The sequence below is a fragment of the Stenella coeruleoalba genome (genome assembly GCF_951394435.1).
Source record: "Stenella coeruleoalba genome assembly, chromosome: 7".
Taxonomy (NCBI): domain Eukaryota; kingdom Metazoa; phylum Chordata; class Mammalia; order Artiodactyla; family Delphinidae; genus Stenella; species Stenella coeruleoalba.
The window spans coordinates 95782811-95808536 of NC_137153.1; the positions used below are offsets into that span (position 1 = coordinate 95782811).

Sequence of the window (25726 nt, forward strand, 5' to 3'; positions counted from 1 at the left end):
TCTCTAAAATTAGTGTAATCTCTAAACTTTAGAAGTTAAGAGAGCAGTAGGAAAGGAACTTCTAAGTTCCTTTTAAGAGATCTGAATATCACAGGAGAAGAGTCATAACTAAAATTTATCAAGCAGGGACCATGTGTCAGGTACTGTGCTAAGCAATTCACATGTATGCTCTCTGAATTGTTTTTTCCTCAGGTCCTGCTTATCTGTCAGGTCAGGTTTTTTTGTTTTTTTCCCTTAAAAATTTTTTTTACAATTTTTAAAGGTTACACTCCACTTATAGTTATTACAAAATATTGGTCATATTCCCTGTGTTGTACAGTATATCCTAGCAGCCTATCTTACACCCAGTAGTTTGTACCTCCCACTTCCTCACTCTTATATTGCCCCTCCCCCAACTGGTAACCTCTAGTTTGTTCTCTATATCTGTGATACGCTCTTTTAACTTTGAAAACGACACTGTGAAATAAGTACTATTCTTCCTAGGTTAAAGAGGAAGACACAGGCTTATAGAGGTATAGCAGCCGCTTTCTATAAGGTTACACAATAAGTAGAATGTCTGACTAAAGACTGTGCATTCTGTGTTACCACTAGTGTACACCACCTCCCAAGATGAGAAAGTTTCTCAAATGAACTCCTTGGTATAAAGTCAAGAATATAATTTGATATGTTGCTCTGGCTGGCTAAGCCCAACAGAGAGGTAGCTGAAGAGGTGGAGGGAAAGACTTTGCTGTTATGATCTGATGGGCCCCATCTGAAAGATGAGATACATATTTATTGAGTGAATGAACATTATAAATAACCTGATGGTGCAGCTGATTATAGTGGAGATAGGAAAAGCTTTCTACAGGGTTCTCAAGCTGGATTTCCAGTTTGGTGAACTGTTTGGAGGGGAAAAATTAGATTTCCATGGTTAAGCACTTTGAGAAATTATCCCATTCTAAAATAATTATAATGCCTATAAGAAGTTGGACTAATATTAAAAATATTCTCTTTAGCTTTTTTTTTTTTTTTTTTTTTTTGCTGTATGCGGGCCTGTCACTGCTGTGGCCTCTCCCGCCGTAGAGCACAGGCTCTGGACGCGCAGGCTCAGCGGCCATGGCTCACGGGCCCAGCTGCCCCGCGGCATGCGGGATCCTCCTGGACCGGGGCATGAACCCGTGTCCCCTGCATCGGCAGGCGGACTCTCAACCACTGCACCACCAGGGAAGCCCATCTTTAGCTCTTTTAAACTAAAGAAATATTACAATTTTTGTATGCAAAACTGTAAGAATAATTGGCTTCATAGATAATAAATACTAAGAGATTTTTACATTTTAGAGATTTTACATCTTCCACGACTTACACAGATTTATAGACATTGAAGGAACATACAGTGATTGATGCAGTCCCTGGAATATATGTTTTATCTATAGATACACATACAATTCCACTAATTGAACACTGACTTTAAAAAAATAGACCCAGGAGATAGGTAATGTAGATACATTCTGTATGAAGTCTGGACAACTTAGGGCTCAAGCAATGGAGTATGTAATTATTGTCAGTTGTCATATATGGACAACTTTACATTGCAATGATTTCCCTCTGTGATTGTTATGGGTCAGAACCCACCTGCAACTGCATTTGACCTCTCTATTTGTACTTATGGAGCTCACTGTTATTTGGACATATTTATGAATCTCTAGGTAGGTAAGATTCCTTTTGTTTGCCCAAACATCAGGTGCACATTGTCTTCTTGCTGCTAATGTTTTGGTTTAATCAACTCATCTACATAGATCACTGATATTTTGTGAGTTCCTAGCCTTAGCTACATGAATTTTCTTTTATTTTTATTATTTATTTATTTACTTCTTTGCGGTACGCAGGCCTCTCACTGCTGTGGCCTCTCCCGTTGCGGAGCACAGGCTCTGGACGCGCAGGCTCAGCGGCCATGGCTCACGGGCCCAGCCGCTCCGCGGCATGCGGGATCCTCCCGGACCGCATGCGGGATCCTCCCGGACCGGGGCACGAACCCGTGTCCCCTGCATCGGCAGGCAGACTCTCAACCACTGCGCCACCAGGGAAGCCCATGAACTTTCTTTTAAACCTCACTCATCGACATTGTTTTTTAAATTTCTTTCCTTTGCCTGTCTTTTGGTGTAACAAGATGTTAGTTGGGATTATCCTGGAATTCCAGGTAGAGCTCCAAAGACAAAAGATGTTACCTTCACACTGTAAAGAGAGGAGCTAGGCTGCCTAAGTGGGACTTAATTAAAGATAACAACTAGTCCAGAGAACTTCACTCCCAACAGCCCAAGAAATTAAAAATTTTAAAGGAAATTCATAGAAGGGAATTCAAAAGGTTAGAGTGATTTTTCTACTCCTCTCTGTATGAGGAAAGCGGTGCTTCTCTTCCCCAAGCCAATTCAGACTCTATTTGAATAGATAAAGGATTATTTTTTTCTCACATAGCAGTAAGTCTGAGAGAGCTGATACCTTCAGTTATCTGCTATTTTCTTGACCCTTCTCCCATGGTCACAGGGCATGCCCCAGCTCAAGGCAGAAAAAAAGAAGGGCCCATCTCAAGGGCATAGTCACTTTAATAAGAGAAGCCACATTGTTTTCATCCTTCTGTTTGTCTGTTCTTTTACCAATACCACACTGTCTTCATTACTGTAGATGTACAGTAAGTCTTAAGACTGAGTAGCATCAGTCCTTCAACTTTGGTCTTCTTCATTTAGTTTTCAGAAGCATGTCAGACAGATTTCTTCATTTTCATTTGCCCATATTCTAACACATGGCCAACCGCTTGCTGAGTGGCTGGAAAAAAACATATTTAATGTTTTAACTCAACATGCAGAGTTGGATATACCTTTTTGGTTAGCCATCTGATGGTATCCGCAGTTCCTGACAACTGCAGGTGTCAGGAAACCTTGCTATGCAGAGGTCCATGGCATCATTGTGGAGCCCACAAATGTACCCCATGAATGAGTCAGCACTGGGAGCCTGCTATAAAGAAGAATATCTATAGCAAAAAGAAAAACAAAAGCCATAACAAACCCCTGTGAACTAGAAGGCCTTTTGTTCCTTTTCTATAATTCCCCTACCTACTACCTTGACCCTGGAGGACACAGATGGTGGAAGGAGCAGAAGAGGAGGAAAGGTTGAAAGACCACCCCATGCCTCTTTCCCCCACTGCAGGCTCTGAGCCAGGCAGACCTGAGCTGATGGAGTGGGAAAAGCTCTGAATTAGATGCAACACTGACATTTTAATTGGATTGGACTCTTAATATTTTAGTATCTTAAATGATGAGGAAGTAATGGGATCTGCTGAGATAAAGTTAAAGGATGGGAAGGGGAGATCTGACATAGGATCATAGTTGGGGGCTTTGTCTGGTGGATGTTAGATCCACTTCCTGACTATGCCCCACTGATTTCAGCCTCTTCAACAAACTGGTTATGCTGGAAACTACAAACTCCTTTAATCCTAGCTGTTGACCCACAGTCCTTACTCCTAATAGGTCTTTCTGGCTCTCATCCAGTAGCCTTTTCATTGCTGTGGGGATGCTGGATCTGTCAGTAAAAGGCAACTTTAGGAGAACATTTTGGGTTGTGTGGGACCAGAGAAAGCCCAGTAGGGAGACTGTAACAGAATAATAACAAATCCTGGTCTGTCACTGCCTGCCTTTGTGATCTCTCTCTAGCTCTGAGTTTCCTACTCTGAAATAAATGGTCTAAAGAAAATGATTGTAATAGATACTTCTTGTGTTGGCTGCGTGGCTCCCTCCATTCTCAGACATTGCCTCTGATACCTAGGGATGTGACCTAGCATCCCTCCAGAGCTGATCAACAAGAAGAGGACATCTGTCCCAGGCCAGGGCAGGCTCTTTCCTGGCAGTACCGAATAGGGGGACACAGAGACTGAACAATATTAACATTGACTATCATTAGTAACTGAGGGTATCCCACATCTACCTACTGCTGCTGGCCTCAGAAATGCCCAACTTCTTGCTCTTTTGGGGGATTGATGGCTGATTCCCTGGTAGCCTTTCAGTAAATCCGTCATTTTGCTTAAGCTGCCCTCAACTGTTTTATATGACTTACAATCCATGCTACTTTTTTTAAAGGGCCCATTCAACTTCCAAAATTCTTTTATTCTTTGAATTAATGGTACCTGTTACTCTTGAACAGAGATGAATTATAACTTTGAGTGCTAGTAACCACAGACACCTGGCAACTGTGGCACCAGTGGGTGACTGCAGTTTTGGAAGTCTTTATACTGATGAACACTAGAGATATTCCTTTTCATAACATCAGCTATTTTAAGTAAGTAAATTTGTACTTGTTACACATGGAGAATATTTTTAGTTTAATAGTTCATATTAGAGGTATAAGTGACGTTTACAGGAAAAGATTTTAGTTTCAAGTGCAAGTAATAAGAGAGCCAAGTTATATTTTTCAAGTCACCATATCAGTGTGTATTATTAGATACACAGAGTCTAAAGAGTTGAGTTTATAATTGAATTGGTTTATCACTTAAATCTCATGTGCCAGGATCTCACTGTACTGACTGAATTCAGGACAATTTGTGCTCTTTAGTTAATCCTCCTTGATAATGCTGACCATTAAAAAAATAGAAATTAAATTTAACATTTTGTCTTAAACGTCATATTTTACTACACTATAACTGGAAAGGGCATAGTTATCAAATCCCTATGAGAATAACTTCAGAATGAAAATCCCTAACCAGAATACTAAAGTATAGAAGTGTAGTTGGCTCCTCTAATATGAAACTTCCTCATCATGGACTCTTCATGGTTTTTAAAACGTTTTTGACTTCCCAAAGTGAAAGGCATGCCAATCAGTGGATAGAAAGCAGTATTGCAGAGAAGAAATAGCTAGGATTACCTTTATGGTACTGGGTTTTGGGATGTTGCCAACTTGATCCGGGGGATGGATGATCAAGCTGAGACCAAGAAGGGTTATGTAGAATTAACTTGATGATTAATATTAGATGCATAACCATAATGTTTGTACAAATAGAGGAACATGCTGCCAAAAAATTTATAAAGTAGTTATGAACTAGAGGCGATTCCCGCCCCACCAAGACAAAAATGTCTAGAGACATTTTTGGTTGTCACAATTGGTGTGTGCATGCGTGCTACTGGCATCTAGTGGGTAGAGGCCAGGGACCCCATAAGAGAGCTAAGAATTGTTCAGCCCAAAATGTCAATAGCATTGAGGTTGAAAAACCTGGTTTATAACAATTAGTTTCACATGTTTTCGTACTCAAAATGCTTCACATATGTTTAGTCAAAATTCTTTTCCATTTCCGGAAGGGGGGCTAAGGGTAAGTATTTTCACCTTGGCCTGCGGCCTAGAAAAGCCTAGAAAAACCTCCTCTTTTCTTCCGCCTACCGGTCCGCGAGTCAGAGCCCTGAGCAGAGCCCAGGAAACGAACCATGGCGCGCGCTGGTGCAGCCGCCCCCTTTCGCGGGGAGGGGCCGGGGGCGAGGGCGCTGGGAGGTCTTTTCTCGAGTTCACGTGGCCGGAGGGTCAGACTTCGGATCTCCCTTTTGTGGCGGCGGCCAAAGAGCAACAGTACGAACTGCGGCAACCAGAGTCACGGCAGGACAGGCATTTAGAAAGTTTCTTCCCGTATTTGACCGAGTATTAGTTGAAAGAAGTGCAGCCGAAACTGTAACCAAAGGAGGCATTATGCTTCCAGAAAAATCACAAGGAAAAGTATTGCAAGCAACGGTAGTAGCTGTTAGATCAGGCTCTAAAGGAAAGGGTGGAGAGGTTCAACCAGATAGTGAAAGTTCTTCTCCCAGAATATGGAGGCACCAAAGTAGTTCTAGACGACAAGGATTATTTCTTACTTATAGATGGTGACATTCTTGGAAACTACGTCGACCAAAATAAGTCACTATTGAAATGGCATCACGTGAAGCTGCCACTGAAGTTCTGAAATCTTTCATCATGTAAATAATTTCCCTGTTTCTTTTATAATAAAGTAATGATATCCAAACGAAAAACAAAAAAACCCTCTTTTCCAGATATTCATACAGTTAGACCACTTTTGCTTTCTAATAGATAAGCAGTACTTTATAATTTGATTTGTTTTATCTGCAATAATTATGTAACTTTGTAAACCGCTCCCAAAAGTCAGGGCAGGTTTTAATTTTCGCACATAATTTCCCCAAATCTTGCCTCTCCCTGTTATCAATTCAAAGCCTTCCCTCATTTTATTGCCCACTTGCTTCTGTTTGGCCCATTTCATTAAATAACTGAAGCACTGACCAGAAGCAAATATAGTGAGCACAGTTAACGTTTAGATAGAACTTGTCTTTTTGTGAGGTGATATCATTTCCCTTAGATTAAAAAAAAAGTATTCTTTAGGCTCTAGGCAGATGGGGACCCAGCTTATTTTCACAGTTTGGAAATGAAACAAATTTCAGATTACTCGTAGAGTCTGAGATGATTAATTCTCTTCTGTTGGAATTAATATGTTTAGGGAAAGCAAAATATTTGATTTATCTTTTTTAAAAAAATTCTGATGCTTTTCACTATTGCCATATTGGTGTTAATAATGAACTTAATTATACCACAGAATGATACTGGCATAGACATATGATTTATAGATGTTATAGTATTTTTTTTAAGTTCAAGGACAAAACACATATTTTGTGGAGTCTAATTAAAGACGTTTAAAACTGTAAAATCTTTTGGGAAATAACATCCAAGTTCTGCCCCTAAATTCACAAAGCTAAAGAAATGTATAAAAATTATGAAAGAACAAACTGAAACATCAAAGTATAAATATTCACAGCGGTTGCTTTTTTTTCTTTAGTTTGGCTAGAGGTCTAAAAGCCTTTCTCTAACAAGAGGTGCTTGCTTAGAAAACCACATATGAAAAGTATCTTAGCAACTCTATTCTTTCTTGATAAGTAGTGAAATGTAGAGATTTACTACAATTTCCCCCACATTTTGAACACTTAGTATTTAGGGCAGGGCCTCTGACATCCAGCAAAATGCCTGGTACATAGCAAAAGGCCCTTGTTAAACGAATTAAAACGAACAGACAAATATTCAGATAAAAAAAAATCAATGCAAGTCTGCAGTTCTTACTCCCATACGGCTCTTACTTATCTAGCAGCTCATTATGTTATTTCCAGTTTCCTGGTGTCCCCATGATCTGTTGACACATCAAATAAAAAATGTGCCAAACTAAACTTGTTTTTTTCTACCCAACTCTGTTCCTCATTCTTGTTTCCTATTTCTCTGAATGTAACCATAATTCTCCTACTCACCCATTCCCCACATCCTCTTTTGACAGGTTGAGGTGACACCCAGCCTGTTCTGGTTCTACTGCATCTTTCCCCATCCAGTTCCCTGCTCCTAGTGTCCTCAGCCTCCACTACATTTTGTTTGGAACTGTGAATATCCTCCATTTTCGCCTGTCTTTAGTCTCTTTTTACCAAACTTTCCTAATCTTGTTGTTTGATTGCAACCCTCCCTCCCACCTCACCCCCCCACCCCCCCACCCCCGCAAAAAAAACAAAGAAAAACGCAGTTTAGCATAATGGTTGAGAGACTGGAGTCTGGCTCAGATTTGTCTGAGCATAAAATGTAGTGATCAAGAGCTTAGGCTCTGGGGCCAAACCACTTGGTTTATGGTCTGCCATTCAAGGACTTCTTTTCTGAGCTAATTTCTCACTTCGTAGTCCAGCCAAAGTACTCCCCTCCATCTTTCTCTTAGCTTTTAGAGGCTAGTTTGCCTTACCACTAACCTGAAATAGCCTTCCTCTCCTTGGAACTTGCCCTGTCATGGCACCTATACTTATTATTACCCGCTTTGTAATCTCCCTTGGGAAAACACGTTTCTTGAGGGCAGGATATTATCATATTATTTTTTTTATCTCCAATAAGTCATGGTGTGATTTGCATACTGTGGTTCCTCGAGAAATGTTAGGTGAATGAAATCAATTCACAGAAATAAATCCGATTCTGAGCGTCTCCCCTTGTGGACTGCGTTTATCCAAAATCATAAAACTTTACACTAAAAACGGTGAATAAAATGTATTTAAATTAAACCTTTAAAAAAGCCGACTTAAAAATTTTTCTTGAGGATCCCAAAAAGTCCTGAAGACGTTTATGGGTTTCATGTATCAATACTTTGCATATTAGAAATAACTGAGAAACATTTAAAATAGTTCTTTATGTATTCGTTCTAAAAATAATAAATGCACTAAATTTAAGAGAAATAATGCATATTTATTATTTATGTTGTATTCATCTGACCACTCTCCGCGTCTTACACAACTCGCAGCACGCAGAAGACGCTGGACTCTTATTAGAACAAGCCCCGGCCCTCCTCACCCCGCCCAGCGGCCAACCACCAGCGCATCCGAGGCTCCTGGGACACGCGGCCCGCCCCCTCCGCGCGCCGGCGACGGGTGTCAAGGCGCACGCGCAGAGCTCCGAGAGGCCCAGCCGAAGAGCGGGCGGCCGCGGCCGTAACTTACCCCTCCCCTCGTCGCGCACGCCGGGAACCCGTCGCCGCGGCTGCTTCGGCTGCGGCGGTCGGTCGTCGTGATGGACTGTCCGTGGAATGAGCTGTCCCTTGCCTTTTCTCGTACTTCCATGTTTCCCTTTTTTGACATCGCCCACTACCTGGTGTCGGTGATGGCACTGAAGCATCAGCCGGGTGAGTGCGGGGCGCCGAGGACCGGCCCCCTCGGGATCCCCCTCACAGCGAGTACGGCCTGAGCGGGGTAGCGGCCGAGCTGCCCCCCCGCCCGGAGTCCTATAGTCGAGCTAGAGGGGCGCCAAGAGGTGGCCCGTCCGACCCCTCGAGTACAGGTGGGGAAAATGAGGCCCGGGCGGTCCTCGCCAAAGGAGGCGCTGGGTTGGGGGGAGTGCGGGGGCGCCCCACCGCCGCGGGCGGGACTCCCGGGACAGGTGACAGGGCGGCCGCAGCCGCTGTTGGGAGCCCAGGACTGCCCGCGTCCGCCCAGGGGTTGCGCCGTCTCCCGGCGGTGCCACCAGTTCCTTGGAAAGTATTTTAAAATGACCTGGGAACAAAGCTCCCGGAGACAGCACGTCTGACTTCGTCGCTTGGGGTAGTGAATGGTTCTGGACGGCTCTCCGGTTTTGAAAGTTGGGTAAACACTGAAATAAAGAGCCTTAAGTAGGCACCCCCAAGTTCCCCTTAACGGAGAGGTCTCCCACCTTGTTTAGCATGTTAGACAATGATTGCTGAGAGGAGTGGCTTCCCATTTTGGGTCATATGAGTGACGTTGTACAAGAAAAGCCATTTGCCGTAGCTTCCCTTCTCTGTACAGTGGGGATGTGGTCTTAATACAGAGTTTTGAGTTCTTTCAAGCATGCACACAAGGAGCAATATTTGTTTTTTCTTGTATTTTACATTCAGGATATATTTGCTCCTGTATTGCTTTACTTTTGCCCTTATTCTACCTGCCTTTTCATTTTATGCTTTCTTCTTTTTTTGAGATCAGGCATTTTCTTTGCCTTACTTTCTCTGTGTTCATGCTGCTTTTAATCTGCCTCGTCCTACAGTCAGTGAGTGAGGGATTGAGGATGATGCTGTACCTCTTATGGTCTGTTTTTTGCGGGTTTTTTGTTTTCTTTAAAACCCTGGACCTCAGAAATATTTTTCATTTAAATTGAAATTTGTAGTTCAGCCTAAATCATTGTTTGGTAGCAGTTTTGACCTGGATAAGGGGAATATTAGTGTATTAAATCGGGACAGATAATCTGCATAAGAGACTGCTTCCTTGATTTGAAAATAAGTACATTTTATTATTATGCCATATTCAGTATTTGGTATTTTCTTTTTTTTTTTTTTTTTTTTTTTGTGGTACGCGGGCCTCTCACTGTTGTGGCCTCTCCCGTCGTGGAGCACAGGCTCCGGACGCACAGGCTCAGCGGCCGTGGCTCACGGGCCCAGCCGCTCCGCGGCATGTGGGATCTTCCTGGACCGGGGCACGAACCCATGTCCCCTGCACCGGCAGGTGGACTCTCAACCACTGCGCCACCAGGGAGGCCCTGGTATTTTCTTGTATAGCTTAAATCAGAGGTTCTCAAAGTGTGGTCCAGGAGCCCCTGGGGTTCCTGACACTTCCAACTCAAAATTATTTTCATAATAATATGCAGATGTCATCTTTTTCACACTCATTTTCTCACAAATATACAGTGGAGTTTTCCAGAGGCCACATGACCTGCCGTACTGTAACAGGTTGAATGCAGAAGCAGATATGAGAATCCATCTGTTTTCAATTTGAAGCAGACATGAAAGAGATTTACTAAAAAAGTGTGAGTTTTCTCACCAAATATTTTTTACTTTGGAAAATAGTTATTTTTCATGAAAAATATATTATTTTTTAACATTTAGTGCATTTATTATTTAAAAAATGAATACCTAAGGAACTATTCAAAAATTGTCTCATTTATGATTTCTAATAAGCTAATAAATATTGATAACCCACATAAAGAAAAGCTTTTTAGGGGGTCTTCAAGAATTTTGTTTTGGAGTCAGCCTTTTTAAAGGTTTAATTTACCTGTATTATATTCACCCTTTTAAATATAAAGTTCTATGATTTTGGACAAACACATACAGTCCTGTAACTACCACCACAATCAAGATAGAGAACAGTTTCATCACCCACCCCAGATTCCCTCCTGCCTCTTTGTAGTCAGCCCTCCCCAAGCCCCTGGTAACCATTCATCTGCTCACTAATTTTGGGGGGTGCAGAGGAGTCCTGAGACCAAAAACCTTGAGAACCATTGGACTAATTGGACGCTAGTACAGTGTTACACATGGTGTAAAAATATATTCCAGTACCAGTACTTGTAAACATGTAAAAATTATAGAATTCACACAAAAGAGTGAACCTGCTTTTACTAGAATTGTGTTAGACTGTCCTTTCACAGTATTGGCTGTTATCAGTCCTAAATATCTTGTCATTCTGATGATCAGAAAACACAGTTTTCATTTGCATCTGTCATAGTTACTAATGTTTGCTGGCCATTTGTATTTATACTTATATAAATCTATTGAGTTGATCATATTGTTTTTCCTGTTTAAAATGTAATACATTTAAAAAAATGAATTATCCTTACATTTTTGGAATAAACTGTTTGATGTATTAGTTTAATTCATTAGGGATTTTCATTTGCCAATCCTTATATAAAACTTTACTTAATTGGCAACTTTTTTCTGTTCCCCAGGGACTGATTCTTCAGAACACAGACCTGTAGTACAATAAAACCGCAATTCATCTATGTACTGCTACCGGGTTCTTCTTATCCTTATCTCCTCAAGCATGTTACTCCTTGAGACTCTTGACTTCTGGAATGTACTCTATCACTGCCAGTACCTCACTCCCCACTTTCTATAGTTTACATCTTATGGCTTACAGACTATGCCTAGATCTAGACTACTGAGGGCAAGTGGGTAAAGGGGATTAACTCTTTCTATCTGTGGTGTTGATAAGGATGGCATCTTTTTTTTTTTGTTTGGTTTAGGTTGTAGGCCTTCAAATCCAAGGAAAGATGATTATCCCCCCTACACCCTTCCTTTTCCATGTGACTTGCACTTCACAAGTGAAACCATCAGGGGGTATTTTTTAAATTTTTTATTTATTTTAAAATTTTTATTGGAGTATGGTTGCTTTATAATGTTGTGTTAGCCTCCACTGCACAACAAAGTGAATCAGCCATACACATACAGATATCCCCTCCCATTCAGATTACCACAGCATCAGGGGGTATTTAATATGTTGGATTCTTTTTTATTTCTTAGTTTACTTCCATTTGCCTCATACTTAACCTTAGTTCCTCTTGAACTCTGGCATCTGATTGTCTATAGCTTTTAGTTTTGGCTAGTAGTGTAGGGGTTTTTTTGGTTTGTTTTTTCTATTTTCCTGGGCATTTTATTAGGAAGTTGGAAAATGCTGCTTTGGGAATTGTTGGTCAGAAACCATTTTAACGGAATGTTTATGTCATCAGTTGTAATCTCTCTTACATTTTAAATCTGTGTTCTCTGTTTTTTTCCTATTTAAATGTTCATTAAAATAAACACATTTCTTTAATCCTACATTCATATCCGATTGCTATTTTCTGTAAGACATCCTGAAAATTTAACCTACAATGATCTCCACTTGATTTTTACACACAAAATCTATTATTTTACTCTTAATTCTCTGACCACTATTTTGCTAACTTCCCTCAAATCATATGTAGTTCAATTAAGCAAATATTCACTGTAGTAGGTACTATATTAGATGTTGAGGATACCAAGATGAAAGTTACTGTTATAGCTCTGAAAGAATTCAACTGTGCTGTTGTCGCTGTAATCTCCTCTGCCTCCCCCTCCTCCTCCTCCTCCTTCTCTTTCCTTGCAGTGTCACATAAGGTTGCATTACCTTTCTTATACATTAATAATATTCATTCATTTCAGATACATGAAAAACATTTCAGTGTCTTCATTCTAATCCTCATACATCTCTTTAGGTAGGTATTATTGAACACATTTTACAGATGAGTAGTCTTACAGGAATAAAATAACCTTACTTAAGTCACATAGTTTAGTAAATTATGGAGCTAGTTCTTGGGCTAATTTCAAAGTTCTCAACTATTCTGTGCTCTCTCTTTGCAGATACATTTAATGTTCCAGGTTTCTCAGTATTTAGCAATTTCTCAATAAGTTGTCATTTGGCATCGTTATTTTCTCCCATGATTTCGGTCATTTCCACATCACCATTCAGTTTCTCATTTGTTTTCAGGAATTAAATCCAGGAATAAAGTTTGTCATTGTTCCTTCCTCTAATCTGTGGGAGATGAAAAGATTAACAAAACAAGAATTTATCAGTTCTGGGGATTCTGGGAAGGTGGCAGCATACTTTTGCTATCTTTATGAATTCCGATGTAAACACATACAGAAAAGTGCAAAAGTAATCATAAATGTATAGTTCAGTGAATTTTCAGAATGAGCACAACTATGTTAATCAACATCCAGGTAAAAATAGAACAACTATGATCCCCCCAAAGGCCTCTTTGTTATAGCATGCTTTTAAAAGAGCAGATTCTAAAAAAAAAAAAAAAAAAAAGAGCAGATTCTGCCCAGTGTGGGGTGGAAAAGGATGTCTCAGAAATGACAGTCCATAATTTACTTATGTGAGTACAGAGAATCTTACTTAAATATCTTTAATATATATTTTTTAACATCTTTATTGGAGTATAATTGCTTTACAATGTTGTGTTAGTTTCTGCTGTATAACAAAGTGAATCAGCTATACATATACATATATTATACATGTATCCGCATATGCCCTCCCTCTTGAGCCTCCCTCTCATCCTCCCTATCTCACCCCTCTAGGTGGTCACAAAGCACCAAGCTGAGCTCCCTGTGCTATGTGGCTGCTTCCCACTAGCTACCTATTTTACATTTGGTAGTGTATGTATGGCCATGCCACTCTCTCACTTCGTCCCAGTTTACCCTTCCACCTGCCCGTGTCCTCAAGTCCATTCTCTACGTCTGCATCTTTATTCCTGTCCTGCCCCTAGGTTCTTCAGAACCATTTTTTTTATTTTAGATTCCATGTATATGTGTTAGCGTACAATATTTGTTTTTATCTTTCTGACATACTTCACTCTGGATGACAGTCTCTAGGGCCATCCACCTCACTATAAATACCTCAATTTAGTTTCTTTTTATGGCTGAGTAATATTCCATTGTATACATGTGCCAAATCTTCTTTATCCATTCATCTGTCAATGGACACTTAGGTTGCTTCCATGTCCTGGCTATTGTAAATAATGCTACAATGAACATTATGGTACATGGCTCTTTTTGAATTATGGTTTTCTCAGGGTATATGCCCAGGGGTGGGACTGCTGGGTCATATGGTAGTTCTAGTTTTAGTTTTTTAAGGAACCTCCATACTGTTCTCCATAGTGGCTGTATCAATTTACATTCCCACCAACAGTGCAGGAGGGTTCCCTTTCTCCACACCCTCTCCAGCATTTACTGTTTGTAGATTTTTTGATGATGGCCATTCTGACAGGTGTGAAGTGATACCTCATTGTAGTTTTGATTTGCATTTCTCTAATGATTAGTGATGTTGAGCATCATTTCATGTGTTTGTTGGCAGTCTGTATATCATCTTTGGAGAAATGTCTGTGTAGGTCTTCTTTTCATTTTTGGATTGGATTGTTTGTTTTTTTGATAATGAGCTGCATGAGCTGCTTGTATATTTTGGAGACTAATCCTTTGTCAGTTGCTTCATTTGCAAATATCTTCTCCTATTCTGAGGGTTGTCTTTTCATCTTGTTTATGGTTTCCTTTGCAGTGCAAAAGCTTTTAAGTTTCATTAGGTCCCATTTGTTTATTTTTGTTTTTATTTCCATTTCTCTAGGAGGTGGGACAAAAAGGATGTTGCTATGATTTATGTCATAGAGTGTTCTGCCTATGTTTTCCTCTAAGAGTTTGACAGTGTCTGGCCTTACATTTAGGTCTTTAATCCATTTAGAGTTTATTTTTGTGTATGGTGTTAGGGAGTGTTCTAATTTTATTCTTGCACATGTAGCTGTCCAGTTTTCCCAGCACCATGTATTGAAGAGGCTGTCTTTTCTCCTTTGTATATTCTTGCCTCCTTTATCAAAGACAAGGTGACCACATGTGTGTGGGTTTATCTCTGGGCTTTCTGTCCTGTTCCATTGATCTATATTTCTGTTTTGGTGCCAGTACCATACTGTCTTGATTACTGTAGCTATGTAGTGTAGTCTGAAGTCAGGGAGCCCAGTTCCTCCAGCTTTGTTTATCTTTCTCAAGATTGCTTTGGCTATTCAGGGTCTTTTTGTTTCCATACAAATTGTGAAATTTTTTGTTTTGTTTTGAAAAATGCCACAGGTAGTTTGATAGGGATTGCATTGAATCTATAGATTGCTTTGGGTAGTATGGTCATTTTCACAATGTTGATTCTTCCAATCCAAGAATATGGTATATCTGTCCTGTTTTTATCATCTTTAATTCCTTTCATCAGTGTCATATAGTTTTCTGCATACAGGTCTTTTGTCTCCTTAGGTAGGTTTATTCTTAGGTATTTTACTCTTTTTGTTGCAGTGGTAAATGGGAATGTTTCCTTAATTTCTCTCTCAGATTTTTCGTCATTAGTGTATAGGAATGCAAGAGATTTGTGTGCATTAATTTTGTGTCCTGCTACTTTAACAAATTCATTGGTTAGCTCTAGTAGTTTTCTGGTAGCATCTTTAGGATTCTCTATGTATTGTATCTTGTCAGCTGCAAACAGTGACAGTTTTACTTCTTCTTTTCCAATTTGTATTCCTTTTCTTTCTTTTTCTTCTCTGATTGCTGTGGCTAAAACTTCCAGAGAGTGGGCAACCTTGTCTTGTTCCTGATATTAGTGGAAATGGTTTTAGTTTTTCACCATTGAGAATGATGTTGGCTGTGGGTTTGTCATATATAGCCTTTATTTTGTTGAGGTAAGTTCCCTCTATGCCTACTTTCTGGAGGGTTTTTATCATAAATGGGTGTTGAATTTTGTTGAAAGCTTTTTCTGCATCTATTGAGAAGATGATTTGATTTTCTCCTGCAGTTTGTTAATATGGTGTATCACATTGATTGATTTGCCTATATTGAAGAATCCGTGCATTCCTGGGATAAACCCCACTAGATCATGGTGTATGATCCTTTTAATGTGCTGTTGAATTCTGTTTGCTAGTATTTTATTGAGGATTTTTGCATCTATGTTAATCAGTGATATTGGCCTGTAGTTTTCTTTCTTTGTGACATCTTTGTCTGGTTTTGGTATCAGATAATGGTGGCCTCGTAGAATGCATTTGGGAGTGTTCCTCCATCTGCTATATTTTGGAAGAGTTTGAGAAGGATAGGTGTTAGCTCTTCTCTAAATGTTGATAGAATTCATCTGTGAAGCCATCTAGTCCTGTGCTTTTGTTTGTTGGAAGATTTTTAATCACAGTTTCAATTTCAGTGCTTGTGATTGGTCTGTTTATATTTTCTGTTTCTTCCTGATTCAGTTTCAGAAGGTTGTGCCCTTCTTAGAGTTTGTCCATTTCTTCCAGGTTGTCCATTTTATTGGCATATAAGTTGCTTGTAGTAATCTCTCATGGTCGTTTGTATTTCTGCAGTGTCAGTTGGTACTTCTCCTTTTTCATTTGTAATTCTGTTGATTTGAGCCTTTTCCCTTTTATTCTTGATGAGTCTGGCTAATGGTTTATCAATTTTGTTTATCTTCTCAAAAAACCAGCTTTTAGTCTTATTGGTCTTTGCTATTGTGTCCTTCATTTCTTTTTCATTTATATCTGATCTGGTTTTTATGATTTCTTTCCTTCTGCTAATATTTTTGTTGTTGTTCTTCTTCTTTCTCTGATTGCTTTAGGTGTAAGGTTTGATTGTTCATTTGAGATATTTCTTGTTTCTTGAGGTAAGATTGTTTTACTATAATCTTTCCTTTTAAAACTGCTTTTGCTGCATCCCATAGGCCTTGGGTCATTGTATTTTCATTGTCATTTTTTCCTAGGTATTTTTTGATTTCCTCTTTGGTTTCTTCGTTGGTCTCTTGGTTATTAAGTAGTGTATTGTTTAGCTTCCATGTGTTTGTATTTTTACAGGTTTTTTCCTGTAATTGGTATCTAGTCTCATAGCGTTGTGGTCGCAAAACATACTTGATACGATTTCAGTTTTCTTAAATTTACCAAGGCTTGATTTGTGACCCAAGATATGATCTATTCTGCAGAATGTTCCATGACCACTTGAGAAGAAAGTGTATTTTGTTGTTTTTGGATGGAATGTCCTATAAATATCAATTAAGTCCATATCGTTAATGTGTCATTTAAAGCTTGCATTTCCTTATTTATTTTCATTTTGGATGATCTGTCCATTGGTGAAAGTGGGGTGTTAAAGTCCCCTGCTATTATTGTGTTACTGTTGATTTCCCCTTTTATGGTTGTTAATATTTGCCTTATGTATTGAGGTGCTCCTATGTTGGGTGCATAAGCATTTACAATTGTTACATGTTCTTCTTGGATTGATCCCTTGGTCGTTATGTAGTGTCTTTCTTTGTTTGTTGTAGTAGTCTTTATTTTAAAGTCTATTTTATCTGATATGAGTATTGCTACTCCAGCTTTCTTTTGATTTCCATTTGTATTGAATAAATTTCTTCATCCTCTCACTTTCAGTCTGTATGTGTCCCTAGGTCTGAAGTGAGTCTCTTGTAAACATCATATATATGTGTTTTTGTATCCATTCAGCCAGTCTGTGTCTTTTGGTTGGAGTGTTTAATCCGTTTACATTTAAGGTAATTATCGATACGTATGTTCCTATTACTGTTTTCTTAATTGTTTCAGGTTTGTTATTTTAGGTCTTTTCCTTCTCTTGTGTTTCCTGCCTAGAGAACTTACTTTAGCATTTGTTGTAAAGCTGGTTTGGTGGTGCTGAATTCTCTTAGCTTTTGCTTATCTGTAAAGTTTTTAACTTCTCCATTGAATCTGAATGAGATTCTTGCCTGGTAGAGTAATCTTGGTTTTAGGCTTTTCCCTTTCATCACTTTAAATATGTCTTGCCACTCCCTTCTGGCTTGCAGAGTTTCTGCTGAAAGATCAGCTGTTAACCTTGTGGGGATTCCCTTGTATGTTATTTGTTGCTTTTCCCTTGCTGCTTTTAATATTTTTTCTTTGTATGTAATTTTTGATAGTTTGATTAATATGTATCTTGGCATGTTTCACCTTGGATTTGTCCTCTAGGAGACTCTATGCTTCCTGGACTTGATTGACTATTTCCTTTCCTATATTAGGGAAGTTTTCAACTATAATCTCTTCAAATACTTTCTCAGACTCTTTTTCTTTTCTTCTTCTGGGAGCCCTATAATTAAAATGTTGGTGCGTTTAATGTCCTAGAGGTCTCTGAGACTGTCCTCAATTATTTTCATTCTGTTTTCTTTATTCTGCTCTCTGGTAATTATTTCCACTACTTTATCTTCCAGATCACTTACCCGTTCTTCTGCCTCAGTTATTCTGCTATTGATTCCTTCTAGAGCTGTTTAAATTTCATTTATTGTGTTGTTCATCATTGTGTGTTTGCGCTTTAGTTCTTCTAGTTCTTTGTCAAACGTATCTTGTATTTTCTCCATTCTATTTCCAAGATTTTGGATCATATTTACTATCATTACTTTGAATTCTTTTTCAGGTAGACTGCCTATGTCGTCTTCATTTGTTTGGTCTGGTTGGTTTTTATTTTGCTCCTTCATCTGCTGAGTATTTCTCTGTCTTCTCAGTTTGCTTAACTTACTGTGTTTAGAGTCTCCCTTTTGCAGGCTGCAGGTTCGTAGTTCCCGTTGTTTTTGGTGTCTGCCCCCAGTGGGTAAGGTTGGTTCAGTGGGTTGTGTAGGTTTCCTGGTGGAGGGCACTGGTGCCTGTGTTCTGGTGGATGAGGCTGGATCTTGTCTTTCTGGTGGGCAGGACCGTATCCAGTGTTGTGTTTTGGGGTGTCTGTGAACTTATGAGTTTAGGCAGCCTCTCTGCTAATGAGTGGGGCTGTGTTCTTGTTAGTTGTTTGGCATGGGGTGTCCAGCACTGGAGCTTGCTGGTCGTTGCGAGGAGCAGGGTCTTAGTGTTGAGATGGAGATCTCTTGGAGAGCTCTCGCTGATTGATATTACATGGGGCCAGGAGGTCTTGGTGGTCTAATGTCCTGAACTCTCCCACCTCAGAGGCTCAGGCCTGACACCTGGCTGGAGCACCAAGACCCTGTCTGCTACCCGGCTCAGAAGAGAAGGGAGAAAAAAAGAAAGAAAGAAAAATAAATAAATAAAATAAATGTAGTTATTAAAATAAAAAATAAGAATAAATAATAAAATAAAAGAAAGCAAGCAAACCAGTAAACAAATCCACCAATGGTAAGAATCACTAAAAACTATGCTATGATAAACATAGAAATCAGTAACCAGGGTGTTGCATTCAGCAAACCCCAAGTCTACAGTTGATCCCAAAGCCCACTGCCTCAATGGTGGGATGATTCGTTGTCTATTCAGGTATTCCACAATGCAGGGAACATCTAGTTGATTGTGGAGATTTAATCTGCTGCTCCTGAGGCTGCTGGGAGAAATTTCTCTTTCTCTTCTTTGTTCCCACAGCTCCTGGGGTTCAGCTTTGGATTTGGCCCTGCCTCTGTGTGTAGGTCGCCCTCTGGCGTCTGTTCTTCGCCCAGACAGGACGGGGTTAAAGGAGCAGCTGATTAGGGGGCTCTGGCTCACTCAGGCCGGTGGTCGGGAGGGGTACAGAATGCGGGGTGAGCCTGCGACAGCAGAGGCTGGCATGACGTTGTAACAGCCTGGGGCGCCATGCGTTCTCCTGGGGAAGTTGCCTCTGGATCACGGGACCCTGGCAGTGGCGCGCCGCACAGGCTCCCAGGAGGGGAGGTGTGGAGAGTGACCTGTGCTCGCACAAAGGCTTCTTGGTGGCTGCAGAAGCAGGCTTAGCATTTCATGCCTGTCTCTGGTGTCCGTGCTGATAGCTGCGGCTTGTGCCTGTTTCTGAAGCTTGTTTAGGTGGTGTTCTGAATCTCCTCTCCTCGCACACCCCGAAACAATGGTCTCTTGCCTCTTAGGCAGTTCCAGACTTTTTCCCGGACTCCCTCCTGGTTAGCTGTGGAGCATTAGCCCCCTTCAGGCTGTGTTCACTCAGCCAACCCCAGTCGTCTCCCTGGGATCTCACCTCCGAAGCCCGATCCTCAGCTCCCAGCCCCCATCCACCCTGGTGGGTGAGCAGACAAGCCTCTCACGCTGTTGAGTGCTGGTCAGCACTGACCTCTGTGTGGGAGTCTCTCCGCTTTGCCCTCCGCACCCCTGTTGCTGCGCTGTCCTCCGTGGCTCTGAGGCTTCCCTCTCCCACCCACTCCTCACCTCCACCAGTGAAGTGGCTTCCTAGTGTGTGGAAACGTTTCCTCCTTTACAGCTCCCTCCCCAAGTTGCAGGTCCTATCTCTATTCTTTTGTCTCTGTTTTTTCTTTTTTCCTTTCCCCTACCCAGGCAGGTGGAGAGTTTCTTGCCTTTTGGGAAGTCTGAGGTCTTCTGCCAGCGTTCAGTAGGTGTTCTGTAGGAGTTGTTCCACACGTACATGTATTTTTAATGTATTTGTTGGGAGGAATGTGATCTCCACGTCTTACTCCTCCACCATCATGAAGGTCCTCTCTTTAATATTTTTTAAGCTAAAGGAAACTTAGAATATTTGAGTGACCTGACAAAACATTGATCAGGGAGTGTGCTGTAGTAGAAAGCATTCATAAAGTCAGAAGTCGGAAGACCAGTGTTTAGTTCAAACTCTACCACTAACTAGGTAGCTTGGGATAAGAACTTAAAACTCAGAACTTAAAACTCAGTGAGTGAGGTGGACCAGAGCACCAGCTGAGCAGTGTCGCCTCTCCAGGAGTCTTCAGTTTTGAGTCTAAAGAGCTCTTCCTCCAAGCTTCTAAGTCTTAATAATTTCAGCCTATCCTTTGTTCCCCCAGGAGTGGTAACAGCTTTCTACAGTTGATACTTCTGTGACACCATAGTATTTACTTTTTACTTTTTCAATAATCTAGTTAACAATTTTATACCTACTTACTTATTTATATTAAATCCTTTCTGTTAATAAAACTTTGTATTTTCTGTTTCCTGACTGGACTCTGGTACAGAAACCTAGGAGTGGGGTTTAACTACATGCTTTCTGGTTTCCATATGTAATATTAAGATATCTAAAGTGCTGGCTATTTCCTGTCCATAGATCTAGTCAGTATAATGCCTTCAGTGTGGCAGGCCAATGTGATGTTTTGTGGACTGTCAATATGATCATAATTTCTGTGGACTTGTTTAGAGAGCAGGAGAGTTGACATAGATCTGAGGCAAGACTGTGATAGTGTACTGTTAAACCTGTCAGGTAAAAGCAAAGTGTTTCTGGGATTCTTTGCAAATTAATATGGAGAAAAAAGCATTTCTTTACTAGGTTACAGAGGTTAATGCTGATTTGTTCTAGTAAAAATACTGTATTTTGAATACCAGCTGCAGTTGGCATCATTACCAGTCTACATTTAAAATAGTTCACAATTATTCTTCAAGATCCATCTGCTTTACATATAGCCCAAGCAAGCAAGTTAAGTGGAATGTGATAGCTATCATCGTCTTTCATCTTTCATGTTTTTGGTTATGGTACTCATCTCTGTAATACTGCTTTGTAAAAATATCTTGGTGAGGAGAAGAAACTCTAGGGGCTTCTACCTGATCATTCCTATCATAATGATCCTTATTCCAAGGATCAGAGAATCAATATGCAGAGTGTGCCAGTTGCTAAGTATGTCTAGTCTAGTTATACATTAAGGAACTGGGGAAATAACCACAGCCGTGGATTTACTTGGCCCACTATGATTCATACTTGATATAAAACTCCTTGAATTGTGTCACAGGTAATCTCTAAGCCATTGTTGCCTACATGATTATTTTAAAATATTTTGATGAAAAAGCATACTTGAGGCATATGAGCTAGATTATGTTGTTAATTTTTCTTCTTAAAGAGATAAATCTATAAATGGGAAAGACTAGGGCAAAAGTTTACTAATATGCAATTTAAAAATACTTAACCTCTGGAGATGAGGCTTTAAGAAGGCTAGAGCATTCCCCTGCTTCTTTCCGGAAGTCATATTAACCACCAGCAAGCTGAATGCTGACTGTTTGGAAATAGCTACAGTGTAACTATTTCTTAAAAACGGAGACACACTGCGGAACTAAAGTAGACTGAGTATATCAAAATAAAGAAGTCATGTGTGCAGTACATTAAAGAATATCTTTCTAGTCTTTGTTTTAACTAAGTCAGTAAAAGTATGTTAAACATAGTCTAATAGGGCTTCCCTGGTGGCGCAGCGGTTGAGAGCCCGCCTGCCGATGCAGGGGATACGGGTTCATGCCCCGGTCTGGGAGGATCCCACATGCCGTGGAGCGGCTGGGCCCGTGAGCCATGGCCGCTGAGCCTGCGCGTCCGGAACCTGTTGCTCCGCCGCGGGAGAGGCCACAGCGGTGAGAGGCCGGCGTACCACAAAAAACAAAAACAAAAACATAGTCTAATACTTCATTTGGCTGGAGAATGGGATTATTTTGTGGATGTGATTTTAAATGAATTTAAGGGAGTAGGGTGTGACTTTATTTCTCAGCTTTCATTTCATAATGGAAATATTTTGATGTTAAAGTCCCCAGGTGATTATATGTACTTCAGATATCTTATACTTTTTTTTTTTGTACACGGGCCTCTCACGTTTGTTTAAAACTGAGAAAAAATTAAAGATATCATATTAACTATTTTTTTCTACTGAAAATTATTTATATGCCCTAAAGATATACAGCTGTTTCTGGTTAACTTTCTGTATTTTTTTTAATATAAATTTTGAAAGCATCATACTTTTATTTATTTGGCCCTGTCTCATGGCATGCCAGATCTTAGTTCCCTGACCAGGGATTAAACCCGCACCCCCTGCGGTAGAAGCACAGAGTCTTAACCACTGGACTGCCAGGGGAGTCCTGTGTTTTCATAATTTAACTTCACATTAAACTGACTGGTGCCAGTACGATATATACAAAGGAACATCATACCCAAAGAACTTTGTCATAAGATTGCCTCATGCTGAAAAATGTGTTATGGTAGTGTGTGTACTGAAGAAAGCTTTAAAGAAAGGTCTGTTTGAGTTAGAGAAATATTTCTGGCTGACATAATTTTGAAAATCAGGCAAAAAAGACTGGTATGAGAGAGACCCTCCCTTTAACTCTGTTCTTTTCCTTTCTTTTTTGGTCTAATAAAATCTTAGTTTCATTGATTTAAGACTGTTGGGGTTATGAGTACCTTTTCAGTGCCATAATGTGTCATTCTCATCCCAGCTTTGCAGTAAGAACTCAAAAGTATTATATCTTGGGCTCAGATAATTGAGTCAGAAGCAGCCCAAGGGTTGCATTCTCCTTGCCTCTTTTCTCTCTTGTCAGTGATCAATCCATTCAGCACACAAATCAACAGAGTGTCTGACATGTACTAGGTAGTAAATATGTATTTTTATGTATATTCTCTTATTTTAAGTTCTTATAAGTTATGTGTTATTCTCATTTTATGAAACTTGAAGTTTAAGCCAAGAGAGGTTAGAGGTCCTACAAAGAGTCACAAAACTGGTACGTAATCACAGTTATCTCTGTGACTTGTGATAAAACTAAGGGAAATTAATGGTAGTAAAATTATCATACTTAACACTCTTGAAATATTGCACATATATTTTTCTGTTGTACAATAAACATTTGTTGAGCATCTACTTTATACTAAAGTTTCTTAGAGTCTCAAGGGGTATATCAGTCTTATAGTGGAGCTAACACTTGTGAACAAAAACTAGAACATGATATATTTTAAGAGGAAAGGATAAAATACCGTGAAAGTTGAGGGAAAAGGAAAGTTATTTTGACAGACTTAATTGGAAATGCATATTACATGAGTGAATAATTTGTGTGAAAGCATCAAATTTAGTAAATTTGATTTGGATTGTTTTAGTGGTCAAAGGAAAACTTTTTTGGCATATTTGAATTTGCCTAAGCCTAATTGTTGTGTCAGATGGATGATAGTAATGCTAAATCTTCCATTAGAACAACCCTAAGGGATACAGAGGATACAGACATATTCCCTAATTGTATATTTACCAGAAGTAATCAGTTACTTTGGAATGTGTCTTCATAGTAACTGTGTAATGATGGGCCCATTGTAACTCTCATTCACTTAGAGCTCCCATTTCCAGAATGTGTGTGCAGAGCTAACCAGGGTATGGCCTGAGAGAGAGAGAGAGGGACACACCCACACCCACACAGACAAACACACACGAGGACAAGGTTGGGGGAGAAGAAGGTCTTGAGGGGGAAAAGGGGTGTGCATGTATAAATAAGTACAGAAAAAGAAGTCTGGCAGTTGCCACCCTACAGAAAATGAGTGTGACTGAAGGGTAGAAGTAGAGAGGAAAGGGTAATTTTCTTTTTTTTTCTATTTACTTCTATAATAATAGTGATAGCTAATAGTTGTTGCTTACTGTTTTGTTTGTTTTTTTTTAAGATGTGGGAAAGCAGTTACCTTGTTCACTTTACACAGAGAGTAAGTGCTGGAGCCAGGATTTATACCTTGGCAATTAAGCTCCAGAGTCTGGATTCTTAAGCACTCTGTATTGCCTCTCAATGTGAGAATGGCTCAGTAAGGCAGCTAGTGTCCACTGACTAAAAGAAAAGATCATATTCATATATTATGCTGACTAGCCAATGTTCTAAACAGTCATCATCGTACAGGGCAATACTGAACAGTGCCCGTATACGTATTTTGATGGATAGCAATATATATGTGTAGAGAGACATAGTGGTGTCACATCTTACATAGGGGTTTGACTCTATAAAGATAGCATGGCCATGTATCATCAAAATAACTCTTGAATAATTCTTAAGTTTAGGGGAAATTGCTGCACTGGAGATAGACATCCTGGTTTTTAGTAAGTTTCTCAAAACTAGTTTTTCTTCCATATTGATACAAGTCACCATTTCTTGAGTTATCACCAGATGCATATCATTAAACCTTGGCATCACTTCATTTGACGATATATACACACCATCGAAAATTTACGTCTTCCAACTCATGTTCACTCCTGGGCACATTTTATTGTGTGGAATGGTGGGTTGCAGTATTTAAATTTTTATCTCCCTCTTTTTTTTTTTTCCCATGAGCACATAGAGATGAATTCCCATGTTAGTACAAGTATGACGATATTACCCTACTGAATTCACACATACATTTCTATAGTTTGTTTTGTTGTTTGTTTTTGCATAAAAGGGCCTCTCCCTAAGAGGTAATAACAGTTAATAGTTTGGTTGGGTATTCTTGCAGACCTTCTTTTATGCATTAGCTGCATGTGTACATACCTATAGAAATGTATAGTTTTCTGTTTTCCCCCGTAAATGATTTCTTACTGTACATATTCATATAAATATGATTTTCTTCTTGTCACGTCAGTGCATGTAAAGCTGCTACATTGTTTTGAATCGATGCATTATATTCCTCAGATTGGTTATGACATAATTTGCTAAATTTTAATTTAATTATACAATTAACAAACACTTTATTTTAAAGAATTCAGATATAATTAAATAATATAATCAATATAATTAAATAAATTTAAAGCCCCTTTGACCATCTTCCCTACTCCTAAGCTTCTCTCAGGAGATAATAACAGTTAACATTTTGGTGTATTGCAGACCCTTTTCTGTGCATTCCATGTAAATGTATGTACCTATAGAAATGAATAGTGTTTGCATTTTTGCCCATAAATAATTACATGCTGTAATTTTTTTCAACATGATTGTGTTTGGTTTCTTGTTTTTACTCAACAGCATGTCTTGGGGATCTTCCCATGTTGACGTTGATCTACCACACTCTTGAATTGCTCTTGTATAGTATTCCATAGTGCAAATGATCATGGTTTAACTCTTCCTCTGATGATGGTCATTTAGATTGTTTTCATTTTTTTCACAGCATTATGAACAACACTGCTTTAATATTCTTGTATGGCACTCCTTGGGCACTTGAGTCAATTTTAAATTTAAAATTTTAATTGATAACTGCCAAATTGTTTTTCAAAATGGCTTTACTTGTTTTTAT

The 25726-nt window shown here is 39.5% G+C and overlaps 1 protein-coding gene and 1 pseudogene across 5 annotated transcripts in view; both read left to right on the plus strand.

The window, feature by feature from the left end:
- Positions 1-4932: 4932 nt before the first annotated feature.
- On the plus strand, positions 4933-5950 carry LOC307188916 (10 kDa heat shock protein, mitochondrial-like; annotated as a pseudogene). The gene is made up of 2 exons: positions 4933-4965; positions 5413-5950. The product of its transcript is annotated as a 10 kDa heat shock protein, mitochondrial-like (transcript).
- Positions 5951-8472: 2522 nt separating this feature from the next.
- TMEM38B (transmembrane protein 38B) overlaps positions 8473-25726 on the plus strand; it is a 69987-nt gene continuing 52733 nt past the window's right edge. For 3 of the 4 annotated variants that reach the window (XM_079927077.1, XM_079927080.1, XM_079927079.1), the window contains exon 1: positions 8473-8689. In XM_079927077.1, the coding sequence (XP_079783203.1) occupies positions 8578-8689 (112 nt within the window). In that variant the 5' untranslated portion in view covers positions 8473-8577. Of the gene's footprint in view, positions 8690-21918; positions 22087-25726 lie in introns of those variants that run through there. The other variant, XM_079927078.1, reaches the window with a different exon arrangement.